The 18,492-nt window shown below is 62.4% G+C and overlaps 11 protein-coding genes across 11 annotated transcripts; 6 read left to right on the plus strand and 5 right to left on the minus strand.

Moving 5' to 3' along the window:
• Positions 1–2,418: 2,418 nt before the first annotated feature.
• Q8F55_006130 (uncharacterized protein) lies at positions 2,419–2,754 on the plus strand (the record flags this gene model as incomplete). Its single annotated transcript, XM_069354599.1, has 1 exon — positions 2,419–2,754. One exon carries the CDS (start codon positions 2,419–2,421, stop codon positions 2,752–2,754), a length of 336 nt encoding a protein of 111 aa, XP_069206670.1.
• Positions 2,755–3,191: 437 nt separating this feature from the next.
• Q8F55_006131 (uncharacterized protein) lies at positions 3,192–4,766 on the minus strand (the record flags this gene model as incomplete). The annotated part of the gene is made up of 5 exons (XM_069354600.1): positions 3,192–3,352; positions 3,401–3,798; positions 3,838–4,018; positions 4,055–4,392; positions 4,441–4,766. 5 exons carry the CDS (start codon positions 4,764–4,766, stop codon positions 3,192–3,194), a joined length of 1,404 nt encoding a protein of 467 aa, XP_069206671.1.
• Positions 4,767–5,978: 1,212 nt separating this feature from the next.
• Q8F55_006132 (uncharacterized protein) lies at positions 5,979–6,551 on the plus strand (the record flags this gene model as incomplete). The annotated part of the gene is made up of 1 exon (XM_069354601.1): positions 5,979–6,551. The coding sequence occupies one exon, from the start codon at positions 5,979–5,981 to the stop codon at positions 6,549–6,551; it is 573 nt and encodes a 190-aa protein (XP_069206672.1).
• A 789-nt stretch (positions 6,552–7,340) lies between these two features.
• Positions 7,341–9,363, plus strand: Q8F55_006133 (uncharacterized protein; the record flags this gene model as incomplete). The annotated part of the gene is made up of 9 exons (XM_069354602.1): positions 7,341–7,381; positions 7,418–7,846; positions 7,882–8,065; positions 8,104–8,305; positions 8,342–8,397; positions 8,435–8,479; positions 8,516–8,815; positions 8,852–8,999; positions 9,035–9,363. 9 exons carry the CDS (start codon positions 7,341–7,343, stop codon positions 9,361–9,363), a joined length of 1,734 nt encoding a protein of 577 aa, XP_069206673.1.
• Positions 9,364–9,934: 571 nt separating this feature from the next.
• Q8F55_006134 (uncharacterized protein) lies at positions 9,935–11,383 on the plus strand (the record flags this gene model as incomplete). Its single annotated transcript, XM_069354603.1, has 4 exons — positions 9,935–10,196; positions 10,231–10,554; positions 10,589–10,774; positions 10,809–11,383. 4 exons carry the CDS (start codon positions 9,935–9,937, stop codon positions 11,381–11,383), a joined length of 1,347 nt encoding a protein of 448 aa, XP_069206674.1.
• Positions 11,384–11,464: 81 nt separating this feature from the next.
• On the plus strand, positions 11,465–11,866 carry Q8F55_006135 (uncharacterized protein; the record flags this gene model as incomplete). The annotated part of the gene is made up of 1 exon (XM_069354604.1): positions 11,465–11,866. The coding sequence occupies one exon, from the start codon at positions 11,465–11,467 to the stop codon at positions 11,864–11,866; it is 402 nt and encodes a 133-aa protein (XP_069206675.1).
• A 147-nt stretch (positions 11,867–12,013) lies between these two features.
• Positions 12,014–13,216, minus strand: Q8F55_006136 (uncharacterized protein; the record flags this gene model as incomplete). The annotated part of the gene is made up of 1 exon (XM_069354605.1): positions 12,014–13,216. The coding sequence occupies one exon, from the start codon at positions 13,214–13,216 to the stop codon at positions 12,014–12,016; it is 1,203 nt and encodes a 400-aa protein (XP_069206676.1).
• An 872-nt stretch (positions 13,217–14,088) lies between these two features.
• Positions 14,089–14,761, plus strand: Q8F55_006137 (uncharacterized protein; the record flags this gene model as incomplete). Its single annotated transcript, XM_069354606.1, has 3 exons — positions 14,089–14,285; positions 14,332–14,444; positions 14,493–14,761. The coding sequence occupies 3 exons, from the start codon at positions 14,089–14,091 to the stop codon at positions 14,759–14,761; spliced, it is 579 nt and encodes a 192-aa protein (XP_069206677.1).
• Positions 14,762–15,178: 417 nt separating this feature from the next.
• On the minus strand, positions 15,179–15,898 carry Q8F55_006138 (uncharacterized protein; the record flags this gene model as incomplete). The annotated part of the gene is made up of 1 exon (XM_069354607.1): positions 15,179–15,898. One exon carries the CDS (start codon positions 15,896–15,898, stop codon positions 15,179–15,181), a length of 720 nt encoding a protein of 239 aa, XP_069206678.1.
• Positions 15,899–15,989: 91 nt separating this feature from the next.
• On the minus strand, positions 15,990–16,614 carry Q8F55_006139 (uncharacterized protein; the record flags this gene model as incomplete). The annotated part of the gene is made up of 2 exons (XM_069354608.1): positions 15,990–16,355; positions 16,396–16,614. 2 exons carry the CDS (start codon positions 16,612–16,614, stop codon positions 15,990–15,992), a joined length of 585 nt encoding a protein of 194 aa, XP_069206679.1.
• Positions 16,615–16,652: 38 nt separating this feature from the next.
• Positions 16,653–18,351, minus strand: Q8F55_006140 (uncharacterized protein; the record flags this gene model as incomplete). The annotated part of the gene is made up of 9 exons (XM_069354609.1): positions 16,653–16,822; positions 16,858–16,925; positions 16,963–17,019; positions 17,053–17,095; positions 17,130–17,346; positions 17,381–17,392; positions 17,427–17,447; positions 17,485–17,607; positions 17,641–18,351. The coding sequence occupies 9 exons, from the start codon at positions 18,349–18,351 to the stop codon at positions 16,653–16,655; spliced, it is 1,422 nt and encodes a 473-aa protein (XP_069206680.1).
• Between the last annotated feature and the right edge of the window lie 141 nt (positions 18,352–18,492).

An 18,492-nucleotide genomic window follows, 5' to 3' on the forward strand; every position in this document is an offset into this window, starting at 1 on the left:
GACAGTGCATGCGGTGCTCTGGCGGTGCGAGTGGGCAGTGACGGGGCATGGGGGCAGATGGAGGGTGAGGGGGATGGGCGGATGAGGGGCGGTGATGTGATGAGTGCGCGTGCGAGAGATGGATGGGGGATGAGGTGCCGAGTGACGAGGAGGGGGGTGCTTGTGCGAGGCGCGGGCGCTCCAGTGCGAGCAGTCGAGTGGGCGGTGGCGACCGTGCAGCGTGGCGTGCGCCTGCGCCCGCCCACGGCGCCCTCGGCGTACTCGCAAGGATCGCCCGCACGGCCTTTTGCAGAATGACGACAACCAGGGCGAGTGGTGCGGAGCGGTGATGTGCTCCCAACGCAGACACCCGTTGTGCGCTCGAGGCAATCGAGCATATCGGCGTGGCAAGCATCGGGGTTAGCTGTCGACGACGATCAATCGACCTTTGGCTCGCGGACCCCGTGTATGCCACATTCGACCTCCAAGGCTTGTTGACCCAACGGCTGGCTGCCTTCAGTCACAGCTGCACGCCCTGTGTCGTTCACTTGCCATTGGGCGGAGGTGAGGTGAAGCCATGCTTGTGGATGCGGTGTCAAGGATGAGTCACATTGGCGCCATCGATCGTCGTCAGTGCGGGGGAATGGGCTCACTCTTGCCTGCAATCTTGCCTCAATCTCGATCAGCAGAATGCAGTGAGTGCGAGATGGCTCGGACCGGCTGACGCACAGTGTCCCTTCGCATCTTGGATTCTCTTCAACATCATTGCAACTGCTTGTCGACTCTCCACCACCCACTCACTCACTCATCACCCACACCACTCCACCGACCCCTCAGCTACTTCTTCTGCTTGCCGGGGCACTGAGGGCAGTCGCACTTGCCCTTCTCACACTTGCCAGCACACGGGCAGATGATCCCCTGGCCGGGGGTAGCGCACCTGCCATTGTTAGCCAAGCCGGGTGTGAGCGTGGGATGAGTCGACTCACTCGCAACCAACGCCAGTGGCCTGAGGCTGGAAGAAGACATGGTGTTGACTTGATGAGGGTTCGTTTTGTGTGTAGGTATGCTTGGTGGTTGCTGCCTGATGTGTGCGAGGTGGAGACTTGAAGTGTGAGGTGTTGGTGGGGACGGTGGGCGGGTACTTTCGGTTATATGCCCTGTGTCGTCGGCCCACGCCGCAGCCCATTTACTCATCAGATGATAGCCGACAAACGGTCACATTGCCAGTGCGGTCAGCATTGCTTTCAACCTCTGGCTAAGCGCTAAGCTCTTCATCACCACGTGATGGACGCATGTGTATGCTGTCCATTGCAAGAGGACCCACATCTCGCAGGTCGGCTCCATATCGCAGCTGCTCACAAGCAACCCTGTTCACTTTGGCCCAGTTCTCCGCCAACCAAGCCCATCTCCAACCTATCGCTTGCATGAAACCATCCCGAGCCGGCACTCGACACCATGGTCCAACCACACCACATCTTGCCGTGCCCTTGGATCTCGGACAGCAGGCGCCACAGTGCGCAGAGCGTTCCGTCCCCTCGCCCGTCACAACTGACGCTCCCCACCGCCTCCTCGAGAGTCACGCCAACTCACGGGCCGCCTCCGCTTGATGGGCCTCTCTCACATCACAGCAGCTGCGTTCATGCTGTGCAACGGTCTCATCGGCCGAACCGTGGCTCTCCGGGGGCAATAGGCTGAGCGGCAAGGCCCGCCGTTGTGCGCTTGCCAACCGGGCTCCAGCAGCGAAAGATGCTCGCCCCAGTTGTGACCGTAAGGCCAACGAGGAGAGCGGGGGGGAGCCGGATGGCAAGTTGACTCCTGACTGGTCATCCTGAAGCTCAGTCAGATGTATGGTCCGCTAGCGCGCGAACACACGGTCAGTGAACCACGACTCGCTCCTGAGATGCCTAGCAGGATCTGGCTCTTACCCAGGTACAGTGTAGTCGCAAGCAAGGAACGGAGGACAGAACAGATCCTGGTCGGCCATCACCCAACACGCAGGGCATGAGAAGCGCGGGCACACATCCCCGACGCTGAAACGGTATCAGAGCAAGATGAACTCTATCAACAACATGTCTCAACTCTGAGCGTTGGGTGAGCAGCACAAACAGGAGTGCAGCGACAAGTACTGACATCGTTCCTACCATCGCAAACTCAATACAGCCCACTTCTCACCGGACTCGACCCCATCGCCACAATCCGCAACCGCCGAAAGTGTCCCTCTAAACTCTGACACGGGTACAGCCTCATCGTGAAGGGAACGCAGTGGGGGTAATGCGTCGAACTCAAGAGATACATACTTAAGACCGAGGTCTGCTTACCGGTCCCAACAGTCCCCAGCTTGACATTCACCCCAACCCACCCCAGACATAAGGGCATCTGTCGGTATGCCGCCACTGCCCATTGCTCACCTACAGGTTCACACATCAATCGATCTTCGACATGAAGTTCACGACTGTCCTGCTCGCCCTCGCAGCAGCCGCCAACGCCGCCCCCGTGGCCGACCCGGATACTGCTGCCCTCGAAGACCGCGAGTGGGTCCAGCAGCCGTTTGGCGTCAGTCTCAACCAGGACGGCTGGTGTTTCTCCTCGCTCTGGTCGCCGGGTGGGAAGCTGATGAAGGACGGCGACCGATTCACCATCACCTGTCGGGTGACAGGCCGGGAGATCCGCGGCGAGAACGATTACTTCTTGACCACGTACGGCTGCTTCCTCATTCGCCCCACTGTCCTTGCCTCACAGTATGCCCTGGACCATCTCCCGGTTTGCGGTGCTTAGACCTTGAAGAATGAGATGAAAAGAGTACTCAACGCCAATGGTTGGACTGGTCTGCAGGAGTAGCGCGCGATCATAGGAAGCTCGCTGGCCAACAAACACCATGTCCAAGATGGTCGGCGTCCCCCGGCCTAGCCCGTATCGTTGTCCTCACGCGAGTGTCTCTGTGGTGACGCAGCAGCACACCCGTGGAGATCCCACAGCCCTGAAGCTGGGTCTCTCGACTTACCTTCCACCCCCGGCGGCATCACCAGACAGAACTGGTGTTGAACACCACAAGTTGTGAGTGGGTTGCTCGCCAAAGCTGTGTTGGAGCCGTTGTCGACGCCCTTCTGCACCCCTTATGCATATTCTAATATAATACAGTAGTGCTTGATACAACATTGGTTGTCAATGACCGTCCCCCCTCGATGTGTTTTTCTAGAGTGCTGTCTATGCGTCTAGGCCTCGCTCTTCTCAACAGCAACAGACTTCGCGCCTGTCATGCCCCTGACACACTGGAGCAAGCGCGGTGCGATCTCAATCACGCTTCCGATGAAGAAGGTGACCCCGCAGAAGATGCCGGCGTATCCGAACTTGCCACCATCGGCCTGGATCAAGACTGGAGCTGGTCAGCATGGTTCTTGCACACATGTCCCGATGCACTCACCTCCGCTAACCACTGGGCCGATGAGAACCATGGGGCCACAGATCGACCACACGAGGCCGACTCGGAGACCAATCTCGTGGGCGGGGCTGATGTTGGCGACGACAGCTGCAACCAGGGTGATCCAGCCGCCACTGCCAAAGCCGTAGGCAAAGAAGCCGACGATGACAGCCGCTGTCGGCAGTGGGGAAACCACCCAGAAGGCAAACATGCAGGCCGAGGTGGCGAACGAGATGGTGCCGAAGACGTTCCAGACGCCGAAGCTGTCTGCGAGGATGCCAACAACTGGGCGGGAGAGGAACGAGCCGGAAGCGAGAATGGCCACGGCGTAGTCGGTGATGTTTTGCGGAAGGTTGTTGGCAGCGGAGACGATTGGGGCGTCGAACATTGGGGTCATCCAGCTGTGGCGGTTAGTTGAGTGTTGTTACGGCTTTGCTTACTTGATCATGAAGACCATGGAGCCCAAGGCGAAGAAGGCGAAGCGCGTCTCCTTGAAAGGCTCGGCAAGCTTGCGGAGGGGAACTGGTTGACGACGCGGCAGGCGAGTCTTAAGCCAGAAGAAGGATGGGAGCAGCAGCGCAACATTGATTGCTGCGACGATGAGGACGGTGTCACGGAAGCCTGGGATGTCAGCACAGCAGGTATTGTTGTGCTCACTGAAGCGCTTGAAGAGTTGGACAAAGAGGATGGGGTAGACGACGCTTCCCAGGCCTGTGCCCATGACAATCATGCCGATAGCGAGACTGCGGTGGCGGGCGAACCAGTGGCCAGCGATGGCCGAAGCTGGAGTCCAGAGGATGCTCGCCGCAAAGCCGAACAGCGCGTGGCCGAGGAAGAACTGGTAGAACTCGCGGCAGAAGGCGATGCCAACGAGAGCGAGAACAGACAGGACGCTGCCGGAAATGACGAGCGGCTTTGCGCCGTACGCGTCGAAGATGCGACCCCACATGATTGCCGGGGTGAAGACGAGTGCACCTTGGATGGTCGAGATCCACCTGGAGGATGTTAGCGAAGGTGTGACGTAAAGATACACGGCTACTCACGCCACAGTCGACTTCGAGTAGTCCTTGAGTTGGTGTGCAAGGTAGTAGCTCTGCATCTGCCCAAAGCCAGTGACGAAGCCAAAGAGACAGAGCGTAACGAGGGCCGCGCTGAGGATGACAAGCCAGGCTTCCAGGCCACCATCTGGAGGAGGACCGATGTCGGACACGTCAGAGGGGCCACTTGGTACCTTGTCGCTGCCCTCTGCCTCGACATCCTTCTCATTGCGGCCGTCTGGAGAACTGGGCCGAGTCGCAGACTTGGTCTTCTCAACTTCGTCGATCGACGGGGCCAGAGTCGTTTGTGAGTCTTGGTTTCGTGCTAGCATTGTGGATACGTCAATGGCAAGAGGATTGAGGGCTGTCAGAGCTGATGAGGAGGAGAACACGGTAAACCTGCTCTCTGGTTATGTAGCAGGACCGTGAGGTCCACCTCGGCCTTCCGAATCGACGCGACACGGAGTGGCCGACAGGTGAGTCGGCGGAATGCGTGAGCCGCATGCGTTGAGCGTCATCCTGCAGGATCCGTAGCTTTCCAGGGAGGCGACAAGTTGCTTGCCGATAGGCAGGATGTCAGAGGTGAAGAGACGGATGAGGAGTGCGAGTGAGAAAACGGACGCGAGGGTGACAACGACGCGGTAATGGCGGCTACTCCGGCGATTAGGCAAAATTTGATTCCGCTAATGGAGGAAGAATGGCCATTAGAATATTGCTCCATTTTCTAACCGGCCGGACGGCGCCGCCGGCGCCGGAAACTCAACGTCGGGACTGAACTCTTCGGAATCCTCAATGACTTCGAGGTTGATTTTTCTCAGAGCCCCTGGCGCGACACGTCGTTGCCCTGCTTCCTAGCCGAACACGCCGCGTGGTCGCAAGTCAAGCGCCCAAGCGCGAGCCAAGCCCCCACGGTCATAGCCGCAGAAATTGACCGTCCGGCGCCGGACGCACCGGTTGCCGACGCGCTGGCTTGGAAAACAGCCCCAAGCGCGCCAGGTTGCCGTGCCCTAGCCGCCTGATATGCGCTCACTCCTCGAGTTCGGGACGGACATGTCCCGCGGGACCACTGGCATGTCCCGAAAGGCAGAGGCGTCTCCGGCCGCCCGCTCGCCGGCGCCGGTGGAGGCGAGGGTAGCGACTGTGGTTGGAGGGTACCTCTGCAGAGATGCTGGCAATGCGGTGGGGACGCGGCCAGCGGCATGTCGGCCGTGTCGTGGAGTCGGCCTGTGCGTCGGTTTAGTCGGGCATACGGCTGAGCAAGGTTCGCCGTTTCGGTTCTGTGGCTTGTGGGCGGGTGCAAGCGTCGGCGCAGAGTTGACGCGTGCATCACTTGTTCCATGGAGCACTGAGTAGGTATGACGAGCGCAAGATACTCTTGCTTGGGGGCCATGCAATCTCGATGAAGTCTGTGAGCCTGCGCCGAGACACGGATGCAAATTTGGCCGGCATGGTGGAGGTTGACCGCTCATGTCCGTCGATCACAACACTTGAAGCACCGACCTCATTCACCGTATTATCCCCCTTGGCCCTTCGCACCACATCCCATGGACGCTCAAGACTACATCAAAGCAGTTTTACAGATCTACAAGTCATTTAGCCTCACACTTCCCCTCCATACAGGTGCCGACGACCCGCTTTTAGACCAAGTTCAGGACAAGTTTGGGCACGCCGACCTCCTTGCCCCGCTGATCGAACTTTGGCGAACGGCCAACGGGTCCGATGACTATGCACCGGTGTTCGTCAACCCTGGCTTTTTGACAGGATACGATCTCTTCAGCATCGACGACGCCTTGTCCGCGTATGATGGCATGCGCGTTCGGGCCCCGCAGTACGAAGGGTACGACGACCCGGAACCGCGCGACCCGCGCCTCGCACCCGGATGGTGGCAGCCTGGCTGGCTCCCGTTCGCCGGCTTTGGAGGGGCCACGTTGCTCCTCCTGGTCGACTTGAGCCCTGGAGCGAAGGGCCAGAAGGGCCAGGTGATTGCCTACACCCACGACCCCGATCAGATGACGTTCGTGGCCGGCAGCCTGCCCGAGTTCTTCAAGGCCAGCGCGGTAGACTTCGAGCAAGAAGGGGAGGAGATTCTCGAGGGCCTCATTGAGGAGCTTGAGTAGTAGCCTATCTGGGGTGAGAGGAAGACGGCGTGAGTGAGTGGCGTCGGGCAAGCTGCCCTGGGTTGACAGTGCAGCTGGACAACGGTCACCACCGAGGCGCCAGTGATGGCGAGGGGCAGTCACAGGATGGTTCAGAACGCTGTAAGCAGGGGCCGATGAGGGTGCGAGGCCCCAAACAGCAGCACGCGAACATCAACGAACCGTGCAGGTTGCAAGCAAGGTGCGAGCGGTCAGGGTTGAGCGAGCGTCACTTGTGCCATCTTGGTACTGATGGAGGATTTGCGTCGTGAGGCAGACATGCTGCGCCCACACTCATGGTCTGATCGAGTGTTGCGCCAACACCCATGGCCTGAGCCGATGCACTGAGCAGCAAGCAAGTACATATGCTTGTGCCATTGTACTGTTCGGCGCGAGCGGCCACTGGATGCATGGTAGGCTTGCCGTAAGGCGCCCCAAATTTAGCGAGCCTATATGTGAATTGACTTGACGGACCGTGGATTGGCCCGATCCGGACTGCCCAGCACTCGCTCGGCTCGGGTTTACAATGGGTAGTTGGCCCGGATTGCCGGCCCCACAAACTGAGACTCGACGAGGACTACAACTTGACAGTGCTCCTCTCTCGATGCCGCCGACGTCCGAGGCAAGCTCAGCCGAGGGCGTCGTCCCCGTACCCAAGCCCCAAGCATGCCAGGCATGCCAGCAGCGCAAGCGCAAGGTAAGCCTGCGGCCTCACCGTCGTCCCTCCAAGCTGAAGCCCCGAAGTGCGACCGGCGGCAACCAAAATGTTCAATGTGCGAGCGCCGCGGAATAGACTGCGTCTTTGACCGCAAGTGAGTGCCCCTGTCCACGCCTGATGCTGATCGCAGCGTCGCCGAGCTTGTGGTGGAGCTCGAGGCAAAACAGGCCCGCATCGCCGTCCTCGAGGCTATCGTCCGCAAGCATGTCCGGGACCTTGGAAACGTCGCGTCCCTCGACATGGCCTCGCTGAGTGAAGCGCTCGAGCGCATCCCAGTAGCGAGTGCCGAGATCGACCTGGGCTCCCAGCCGCTGCCGCCGAGCCTCGTCGCAATCGTGGAGAACAAGCTCAAGGAGCTAAACACGGGCAACCGCCGGCACCACTCGGTCATCAACTACATGTCCTCGCAGCTGGGCGTGAACGAGCCGGAGGTCGACGATACTGTGAGCGCGCCGCCGGCAGCATGGCCGCCATACGAGTTCGCCGTCGAGGTCGTGCAGGTCTTTGTGCAGACCAACTCGATGTGGCCCATCTTCACGCGCGCCGAGCTCATGGCCGAGTGAGTGGGCGCCCGTGGCCTGAAGCTGATGGCAGCGTTGAGAGCGTATATCACGGCGCGGGGGAGACGCCTGGACCTACGTGCCGGTTGTTTTTCGTCTTCAGCATCGCGTGCGTGTGGCTCGCGCAAAGGGGGAGTGGAGATCGCATCGACACGTCCCTGCTCCGGAACCGCGCGCTCTCTTGCCTCCTTCAGGTCCTTCGAACAGAGGACAGTGTGGTGGGTTGCGGTGGTGTGAGGACGCAACTGACCCATAGACGTGTGTTGGGGCACTGGCGCTGTTTTGCCTCTCGGCCATCTACGATTGGGGAGGTCCCGACCATCCCCAGCTCACGCCAGCTGTGGCCCAGGTTACCCTTGCTATCGGCCTGCAGCATGAGCCACCCGCTCACCTCTCAGAACAGGAGAAGGAGCGGCGGAGGCTGCTATTCTGGGGCGTCTACTGCATGGACAGGGCTGGTGAGTGGTGTCGAGGCTTCCTCGCTGACTCTTCAGTGGCTGGCAACCTCGGGAAGAACGTCAACTTCAACAGGGACGACGTTACAGTGCTGGTAAGTTTTTGACTGGGTCGTGGAGCTGACCCGCAAGTTCCCATCACGGCTGGACCCCTTGGGTTCGCTCGGGGAAGGCTTCGTGAGTGTCCGGCCCGCTTGCTCTGCTGACAAGCAGGAGCCATTAGAGTTCTTCAAGCATATCAGGGACATGTGGGAGCTCAACTGGGAGGTCAACTACGGGCCCACGAAAGACGTCGCCGACCTGCACCGGCGGCTGGATGAGTGGCACGCTCGTATCCCGGCAGGCCCTCCAGCGTCCCTCTTTCACCAGTACCACAAGCAGCTCCTCGCCATCCTCTACCGCCCCCGCTGCGTCACCCGCCCTCCAGAAGAGCACATCCGCGTGCTGGAAGAATCGGCCGCGGAGGCGATCAATGTCTCCATTATTCTCCAAGAGGAGCACAAGCTGTTTGACGTGAGTGTGGTTCCGATGGCTCTGCTGACCGCCCAGAACTACTACCAGTTCAACTCTGTCATCGGGATGGGCGTGATCCTCATCTGCTCGTATCTTCTGCGGCAAGATCGTGACCCCGTGTGGTGTGCGGGGGCAATAGCCCAGCTAGGCAGGGCCCAGGTGTTCATCGGCTCCTTCTGTCGAGGTAAGCTTCGACATGGGGATGGAAGCTGACCCCAGGCTGGCCGTATGCTCGCGGCATGAGCCGGGCGTTTGATTCGCTCGCCGCTCGCATCGTCGAGCTCCTCTCCGGAGGGTTGACGACTGCCGCGGAAGCGGACATCTCCAAGGCGGCCGCCGATCTTGCCATTGTCAATGCTCCCCCTCTCGACCTGAATCTCGCGGGAGCTGAGGACCACACCATGGCGTGGGACGAGTGGATCAGCCACTCGCTCGTGACGATAGACTCGGAGGGCATCGGTGACGCCAACCTCGACGCCCTCATGGCCACCATCGGGGAGACGCCGACCTGGGTATCAGCAATGGTCTCGGGAGGCCCGCAGGCATAGATCTGGCGTGCAGCTCGATGAACGCGGCGGCGATGGGATGCGCGCCTGTTATTTTGGTCGCGTTGTGGTGGTCAGTGACATGACGCCATCCACACGTGATGGCGTTGGTGGCGGGGACGCGCCGCCTCCGACGACGCCCAACCGAGGCTGTTTGGCGATGCACTTACCAAGGCATTCACATGCATAGCGATGGTCACGAGTGAGTGTGCGCGAGGTGCGTGCAGCGCGCAGCCAGCAGAGGAACACATGGCGGCGGCATCCCGCCGGCCCCGTGGGGTCGCGCCGCCCCCGCATTCTCGACTGTGAGCCGGATGTTCGGGCCCTAGGAGTGATACCCGGCACTACAGATGCGTGGTGCTTCCTAGGCCCCGCTAGACGATAACGTCTGCGTTCTATTTGGAGATAGGCGGGCGCTCGCCGCCGACCATGACGGAGGCCACGACTGTCAGTGGCGACAGCCGGCCGCTCGACCGGTCACGATGTGCACTTAAGGACACGGCTCGGCTCTTGAAGCCTTTCCCGCCCAAGCTATCATTCAACTTACCAGTACACACACCCACACCCACACGCCATGGTGTACGAACTTAGCCCCTCACCCACGTCGGAGGCGCTCGTGGCTCAGCGGCAAGCGATCGCCGAGGCAGCCCGCGAGATGGCTGCCAAGAACGGCGCCGCCCCGCTCGTGGAGAAGGCGATTGGGGAAGGCCGCTCTGTGCGTGTCGTCGCCATCGGCGCAGGCTTCAGCGGCATCGGCGCCTGCATCTACCTGCCGCAGCATATCAAGAACCTCGACCTGCAGGTGTACGAGCGCGCGACGGACATTGGCGGTGTCTGTGAGTCGATATGGCCGCCCGGCCTGACACCCAGGGCACCACAACAAGTACATGGGCGCGGCTTGCGACATCCCGGCGCACACGTACCAGTTTACGTTTGCCGAGAACTCGCAGTGGTCGCAGTTCTATGCCGGCGGCAAGGAGATCCACAAGTATCTGACCGACGTGGCCGACCACTACGACCTGCGGCCGCTCATCAAGCTCCAGCACACGGTGCTGGAGGCGCGCTGGCTCGAGGGCGAGGGCAAGTGGGCGCTCAAGGTGCAGGACTCGGCCGGCCAGGAATTTGAGGACAAGTGCGACTTTGTCTACTACGCCACGGGGCTGCTGTCCAACCCGATCTGGCCCAAGATCCCAGGTGAGGTGCGCTGCATGCACCCCGCTGACCCCAGGCCGCGACAAGTTCAAGGGCGTCATTCACCACACGGGCGAGTGGAACGCGGAGCAGGAGGAGGCCGACGGCATGGACTGGAGCGACAAGCGCGTCGCCGTGATCGGGACCGGCTCGAGCGCGATCCAGGTCGTGCCGGTCATGCAGGGCAAGTGCAAGGAGCTCATCAACTTTGCGCGCTCGAAGAGTAAGCGCGACCCCGGGGCCGCGCTCACCCCCAGCCTGGTTGACCCAGACGTTCGGCGACGTGACGCTCCGGAAGCTCGGCGTCGACACGGAGAAGAGCGCGAACCACGTCTTCACCGAGGAGCAGAAGGCGCACTTCCGCGGCCCCGCTGCGTACCGCGAGTTCCGGCTCATGGTCGAGCGCGACCTCGGCTCGGCGCACTTCATGACGCACCGCGACAGCCCCCTGCAGACGCTGGTGCGCGACGACGCCGAGGGCCAGATGCGGCGCCGGCTCGCGCCGCGGCCCGAGATCGCGGACGCCTTGCTGCCCGGCTACCCGATCGGATGCCGGCGCATCACGCCGGGTCCGGGCTACCTCGACTCGCTGACCAAGGACAACGTCACGTTTGTCACCGACGACCTCGAGTGCTTCACCGAGCGCGGGCTGCGGACGGTCACGGGCGAGGAGTACGAACTCGACGCGATCATCTGCGCCACGGGCTTCGACACGTCGTCGGTGCCCCGCTTCCCCATCTACGGGCAGGACGGCGTCAACCTCCAGGACATGTGGGCGGACGAGGTGCGCACGTACCTCGCCGTCTCGGTCCCCAAGATGCCCAACTTGTGAGGAGGGTCGATCGCCGCCGCTGACCCCAGCTTCTCCATCCTCGGCCCGCAGGCCGTCGTCGGCAGCGGCAATCTCCTGATCATGATCGAGGCGCAGCTGACGTACGTCGCAAAGGCGATCAGCAAGTGCCAGCGCGAGGGGTACAGCTCGATGGTGATCAAGCAGGGGCCGGTCGACTCGTTTATGAAGTACACCGACGACTACTTTGAGCGCACAGTGTTCACGACCGAGTGCAACTCGTGGTATAAGGGCGGCTCGCGCTCGCGCGGGGGCACGCGTATCCGCACCCTGTGGCCCGGCAGCTCGCAGCACCACGTCCTGTCGCTCATGCAGCCGCGCTGGGAGGACTATGACTACACGCGCCTGCCAGAGTACAAGCACACCATGGGCTGGCTCGGCGACGGCCACATCCCCGCCGACTTGGACCCGGCGTTCTACTACACCGAGATGCGGGCGGGGTACAAGGAGACTTTGATGCTGTAGGGTACAAGGAGACGTTGATGCTGGAGTGCGCGACGAGTGGGCGGTGCTGTAACTCAGAAGTGTTCAAGAAGATATGCAAGTGGTCTATGTCTATGTCGACTGGGGCTCAGTGACCCCGCAACGGTGGTACACGAGGCGGCACCGCGCCTACTTCGCCTTGAGGGCCTGGCCAAAGTCCTTCTTGAGGTCCTCAATGTTCTCGAGGCCGACCGAGCAGCGCACAAAGTTGGGGGCAATGCCCGCCTCGACCATCTGCGCGTCGTTCATGCTTCCGCCCCACATGGCGGCCGTGTGCACCGCCAGGGTCTCGACGCCGCCGAGAGACACGGCCTGCGACGCGAGCTTGAGGGCAGCGACAAACTTGGACGTCTGCTCGTAGCCGCCGTTGATCTCGACGGCGACAACGGGTCCACCGCCAGACATCTGCTTGAGGGCGAGCTCGTGCTGCGCGTGGCTGGGGAGCATGGGGTAGTGGACCTTTGCGACCTCGGGCTGGGTCTCGAGCCATGCGGCGAGCGCCAGCGCGTTCGAGTTGATGCGCTCCATGCGGAGGGGGAGAGTTCGGATACCGCGGAGGAGGAGCCACGCGTCCATCGGGCTCAGTGTCGATCCCAGCGTCAGGGACGTCTCCCAGACAAAGTGGTCTGCCAGCGCCTTGGTCGTGCAGATGACGCCGGCCGTGATGTCGCTGTGGCCGCCGAGCGACTTTGTCGCCGAGTGGAGCACGACGTCGATGCCGAGCGCCGCGGGGCGCGTGTTGAACGGGCCGGCGAACGTGTTGTCCGCGAGGGTGATGATGCGCTTGTCGTCGTCGGTCGACTTGCTGTGCTGCTTGGCAAGCGCAGCGACGCCGGCCAGGTCGGTGAGCACCATGGTGGGGTTGGCCGGGGTCTCGACGTAGATGAGCCTCGTGTTGGGCTTGATGGCGGCCTCGATGGCCGCGAGGTCGGTCTGCTCGACAATCGTCACCTCGACGTTGAAGCGGGGGAGCATCTCGCCAAAGAGCTTGGCCGTGGCCATGTAGTGGCGTGTCTGGGCGATGCAGTGGTCGCCTGCCTTGAGGAGGGCGAGGACGGCGGTCGAGATGGCGCCCATGCCGCTGGCCGTGACCATGGCCGTCTCGGTGCCCTCGAGGCCTGCGACGACCTCGGCGACGTGCTCGTGTGTCGGGTTACCGTAGCGCGTGTAGAAGCCGGGATGCCGAGTGTCGCCGGCCATGGACGCAAACTCGTCTGCCGAGCCCGCGCGGAACGTCGACGAGTAGTAGATGGGCGGGGCGACCGAGTCGACTGTGCGGCGTGCGCCGGCGTCGCCGTGAATCGCTTGCGTGTCGGGGTGCCAGTCTGTCATGGTGGGTGGGTAGTGAGGAGGAGACAAGAAGAGAGAGTCGAGTTGCCAAGTAGTTTACTCGCTCGAGCTCGCTCGCTTGTCAAAGCCAAGACAAGGTGGAGTGGAGTGAGCCCGCTCAGAGTCGGCTCGCGCGGCGTCGTCGGGCGTCCCTGTTCGGTCCGAAGCCGCGGACATTTGAGTCAGTCGGGGACGAGTCACGTGACGTGGCCGATTGCGGTCGACTTGGCCGCTAGCCTTCCCGAAATCGATTCCCCCCCCGCGCCAAAACAAGGTTTAACGCTGGAATCAATGACACACTACGACATTGTCCTTGTCCGTCTCTCTTCAAGGCCTCTCTCTCGCAGCGCGTGCAGTGCAGCTCCAGCAGCGCGGAGTGCGGCAAGACGAATGCCGTGACATCATGCGCGGGTAGGATTCCTCGCACACACCTTGTTGCCCGCAAGCACTGTCTTGGCGCCAAAAGGTGATCTGTGCTTTTAGCTCTGCCGCGGCGTCGATGGCCATAGTGGTCATGTGCTGCGCACCGCCTCGCTCGTCGCTCGTCGGATTCCCGCACCCTCGGCTGCTATGGCTACTTCGGCGCAGCGAGCGAGGGCGTGGGCAAGAAGACGACAGGGCGCTGGCTTGGCTTGGCGACACAGATCCCGTAACATGATGGTGGCCAAAGTGACCGTGCGCGACGACGACGACTGCCCGCTCGTCTCGGCGCGCCGCTCCACTGACTCACTGCTCACTCACTCCAGTCGACTCACCCCCCTCAGTCACTCTTAAGCACCAACCTTCTCCCTCTTCCTCTTCTCTTCACTCTTCCACCGACAAACTCTCTCTCACCCACCCACCACCCTACCTACAGCCCTCTCCAACATTCCAACATGAAGCTCCTCGCCCTCGCCGCCCTCCTTCTCGTGCCCCTTGCCACCGCGGCCCCCGCTCCACAGGACTCGGCCCCCAGCCCGTCGCCGTCGCCCAAGCCCCCCGTCTCGTACATCGGCCGTCGCCTCCTCTTCCGCATGTCGTTCGGCGAGTGCATGAAGGCCGAGGGCGCCTGGGATGGAGCCAAGGTCGGAATGTGAGTCGCCCCCGCAGGCAACATGGAGCCCGACTAACCTGTCCAGCTCGACCGACTGCATCAACCAGACGCCCCTCATGTCCTGGGACACTGGCGCGCCCCACACCCTGGGCGAGATCCGCCTCACGAACACCAACCTCTGCCTCGATGCTGGTGACTGTAAGTCGACGACGGGTGACGCGAGGCACACGACCTGACACGGCACAGGGAACTCGCGCGGCAACGGCCGCAAGGTCCGCCTCCGCACCTGTGGCCAGGGTGCCAACGGCGCCCAGTCGTGGTGGTACCCCACGAACGAGAAGAGCCGCGTCGAGCTCGGCGGCCCCCCTCCCCGCGCGCACTCGATCCCCCCTCACTCTGGCTACTGCCTCGACCTCACCGACGGCAACAAGCGCGGCCAGCTCCAGATCTGGACCTGCTACGATGGCAACCAGAACCAGGTCTGGGCCCTCCCCCCCTGGTGCGTTCACTGCTAGAGCAGTCGCGCATGCGTGAGCACGGCCTGCCGCCGTCGCCACCTGCATCAACAGTGCAACACGGACACTCGTCACGGACATTGAATGGACTCTCACGAATGGACACTATGTGGATATGAACAACGATGATGATACAATGCATGGAAGTGACACCTCACTGCTCTACTGGACGCTCATCCCCTCCGTCCACACGCCGCCGTGCTTCAGCGACCATGGCGACGAGTTTGGCCTGGTGAATCGGTTTCGTGATGAGGCCGTCTGCCCCAGCCTCAAGATACTCGTCCTGGTCTTCGCGCAGTGCGTTACCCGTGCAGCCGACGATGAACACGGGGCATCCTATTCGGCGGACCTCTCGCGTGACCTCGACACCGGACATGACTGGCATTTGACTTGGTGTCAGCACGATCGCGGCGGTGCTCACTTGTCCAAGAAGACCATGTCGATCTCGGGCGCGCCGGGCTGGCCCTCAAAGCTCGCCTTGATGAGCGACAGTGCAGCCCCACCATTCTCCGCCGTGCCGACAACGGCATGCCCCAGTCGCTGGAGCATGCGCGCCATGAGCTTGCGGGTGAGCGGGTCGTCGTCGACGATCAGGACGTTGAGCGGTGCGCCGCCGTCCGCGGGGGTCGAGGCTGGCGGCGACGCGGGCGGTGGCGATATCCGAGGCGGCGGGGTGGGCTGGGGCGGAGGGGTAAGCTGGGGCGGCGGGGAAAATGGCGGTGTCGAGCTCGCCTCGTGCCCTGCGTTCGAAGCATGCTCAAAGCGCCGGGGAAGCCTGTCAAGAAGCCCGAGGCCCTCGCAGTCCGAGATCGACGCGGACGGCAGAGGCGTGAGGGTGCCCCACGAGATTGGCGAGAGCTGCGAGCTGACATCCGCGCCGCGATCTGTGCCGATCACCAGCGTGCCAGCCTTGCCCGGTGGCAATGGGGGCGGAGGCGGTGGGGCGTCTGGTGCGGCATCGCTGCTGCGATTTGGCTCGTGGCTGGGCGACGGGTCACCCAGTGTCGGCGGCGTGCCACCCAGTGTCGGCGTCGTGCCACCCACTGTCGGCTCGGCGAGCTGAGCGACAGTCGTGAGTCTCGGTGACGGCCGCCACCCGAGATCCGGCAACACATGGGACGGCCGCCTGCCTTCCATCGGGACGAAGTGGGCCTCGGGCAGCACTTGCCCCGGAACCAGAGTGTAGGGGAGCTCAAACCTGCGCGTCAGCGGGGACAGCTGGCGCGGCTCACCAGAAGTTGCTGCCCTTGCCAACCTGCGACTCGACCCCCAGCCGGCCCTTGCTCAGCGTCACGATCTGCCGCACGAGGGCGAGGCCGAGCCCGGAGCCCTTGCCGCCCTGCCGTCTCCCGATCTCGGTCTGGACGTAGGGCGAGAAGAGCCCGGCGCCCGTGACGTCGTGGCTGCTCAGCCCGACGCCGGTGTCGTGCACCTCGACGCGGACGACGACGGTCGACGGCTTCGGCCGCGTAGAGTCGGGGTCGCTGTGGTTCGAGGGGTTTGGGCTCGCGGCGATATCTGGCGGCCTCAGCGAGCCCCTTCCGCCGCGGGGATGCTGCGATACCAGGCGAGTGACGACCTTCACTGACCCGGCCTCGGTCTTCTGTCAGCGGGACGGCGGGGATGCAACGCACAAACTTGAGTGCATTGGACACGAGGTTGGAGACGACTTGGCGCAGCCGCATGTCGTCGCCGATCAGCGTCCCTTCGAGGGTGTCGATCCGAGGGTCCAAGTCGAGCGTGAAGCCCACGCCTGAGCGCTCGGCGAGCACGCGGTACGAGAGCGAGACGACTTGGATCGACCGGTGGAAGTCGAACGGGTTGGACTCGAGCGAGAACTTGCCGGCTTCCATGCGGTTGAAGGAGAGGACGTCGTTTAGTACCTTGGGTGTCAGTGCCATGCGACTAGTGCGCTTGCCTTCTCCATTATGGTCAGGCTGCCCATCAGGCCGTAGATCATCTCGCTGTGGTCCTCGGAGAGGTTCTTGAACACGCCTTCGCCTTCGAGGTTCTGGACAGCCAGCAGGGCCGTGTTGAGCGGGACCCGGACCTCGTGGAAGACTGCGCTCAGCACACGCTCTGGTGCCCAAGCTCACTGTACGAGACGAAACGCTTCTTGGACTGGTTGGCACGGCGTTCCATCTCCTGCGCCAGCTGTGCGGTCCTGCGGTCAGTCCCGCCATGGAACCCCGGCTGCTCACTTGCACTGCCGCTTGAGCTCGTACCGCATGACGAACATCTGCCGCTGTCCCTGCTCCCTGCCATCAGAGTTGCCTTCGAGCCTCACCCACCTGGTGTAGTTGAGGTAGGTGAGGATGACAAAGTACAGCGCCACTGGGCGTGAGCCACGGTTCCACCCATCCCCCACCTGTGAACAGAGTCCTCGCCGACGCTAGCGCATTGTTGGGAGCCACGCTGACTGTGATGCTGCTGAAGACGAGGTAGGTCATGGCCATGAAGAGGTTCAGCATGCGATTCTGGCGCATGGCCATCAAGGTCAGAGTCGGGAGGGCGAAAAGTGGCCCGGTGATGAACACAATGGCCCCGCCCGTGCCACATATGCTCATGTTATCGCGGTTTTCGCGCTGCCATCAGTATCGTGATAGTGGTCGAACCCACAAGACAGTGGTACTTGGCGTCAGCGAGCGTCTTTCAGCGTGCCTACCAGCTCAATGGTTGCCATGAACTGTGGGTCAGTGTCGGTTTTGCTGTAGGTCACCCACCCCCAATGACCACCCAGCCCCCAGCAGGAAAGTCTGGTAGATCCAGCTAAATCGACGTGGCCCGTTGAAGAGAATCATCAGAGGGACGGGCAGGGTGAAGCCGCCCACGATCACGACGTAGCCCTAATGTGAGCCATATTCGCACGCCGCACCCACCCAGTAAGACCAGAAGTCGTTCTTTGGCGTCATCAGACCCAGAATGAGAGCGAACTCGGCAATGAGGGACAGGGAGCAGAGCAGCGCAGGACGCTTGTCCACGTACCACAGCTCATGCTGGAACACGCTCTCCTGGTGCTTGTCGGGAAAGCTCGAGTCGCAGTACGACTTGAACAAGGGCCAGCCCTTGCGAACCAAGACGTTCTTCATCCACAGTGCCGCCACGACGACGGGATTCGAGTGGTCGCCCGACCGCGCAGTGTATCGGCTCGCGACGGGCGTCTCGGTGTGCTCCGACAGGCTATCTGATTCGGCACCGGCCTCAGCCGGCTCGGGGGCGGTGGCAAAGTCGACCACGACGAGGTTGACAGGTGTCGGGTCGTGTGTGTCGTCGTTCGCGCGTTCTCCAGGGCCGCTGGCCACCGTCGACTGTGTTGACCGCCGCATCGGGGACGGCCGCCCCTCGCGAGACCCCGTGCCCGACGTGGCCCCGCTCGACGACGACGCCGACGACGTCCGGTTCTCGCTCCAGTGCATCGCGGCCGTGGCAGCGCTCATGCCGTGCCGAACACACTGGCCCACACGAGCCCACCAGGCCACGCGCGCCCCGGGCGCAGTCTGCACCTCGTCGTCGAAGCGCGTCTGCCGAGCCCCCTGGGCCTTCTCGACGTCCGCCACCGTCACCGTCGCCGAAGTGTCCGTCGCGGGCATGTCGCTGCTGCTCGGGTCGGGAGGCCGCCTAGTCGTACATGTACAGGTAGGTTGGAGGCACGATTGTTGAACGCTTCAAGCGCTCACCGTTCTCTGCGCCATGTTGGAGAGTGATCTCAGGCTGATTTGCGTCGGTGTCGC

Source organism: Vanrija albida (assembly GCF_041260175.1).
Source record: "Vanrija albida strain AlHP1 chromosome Unknown contig_5, whole genome shotgun sequence".
In the NCBI taxonomy this organism is placed as follows: Eukaryota; Fungi; Basidiomycota; class Tremellomycetes; order Trichosporonales; family Trichosporonaceae; genus Vanrija; species Vanrija albida.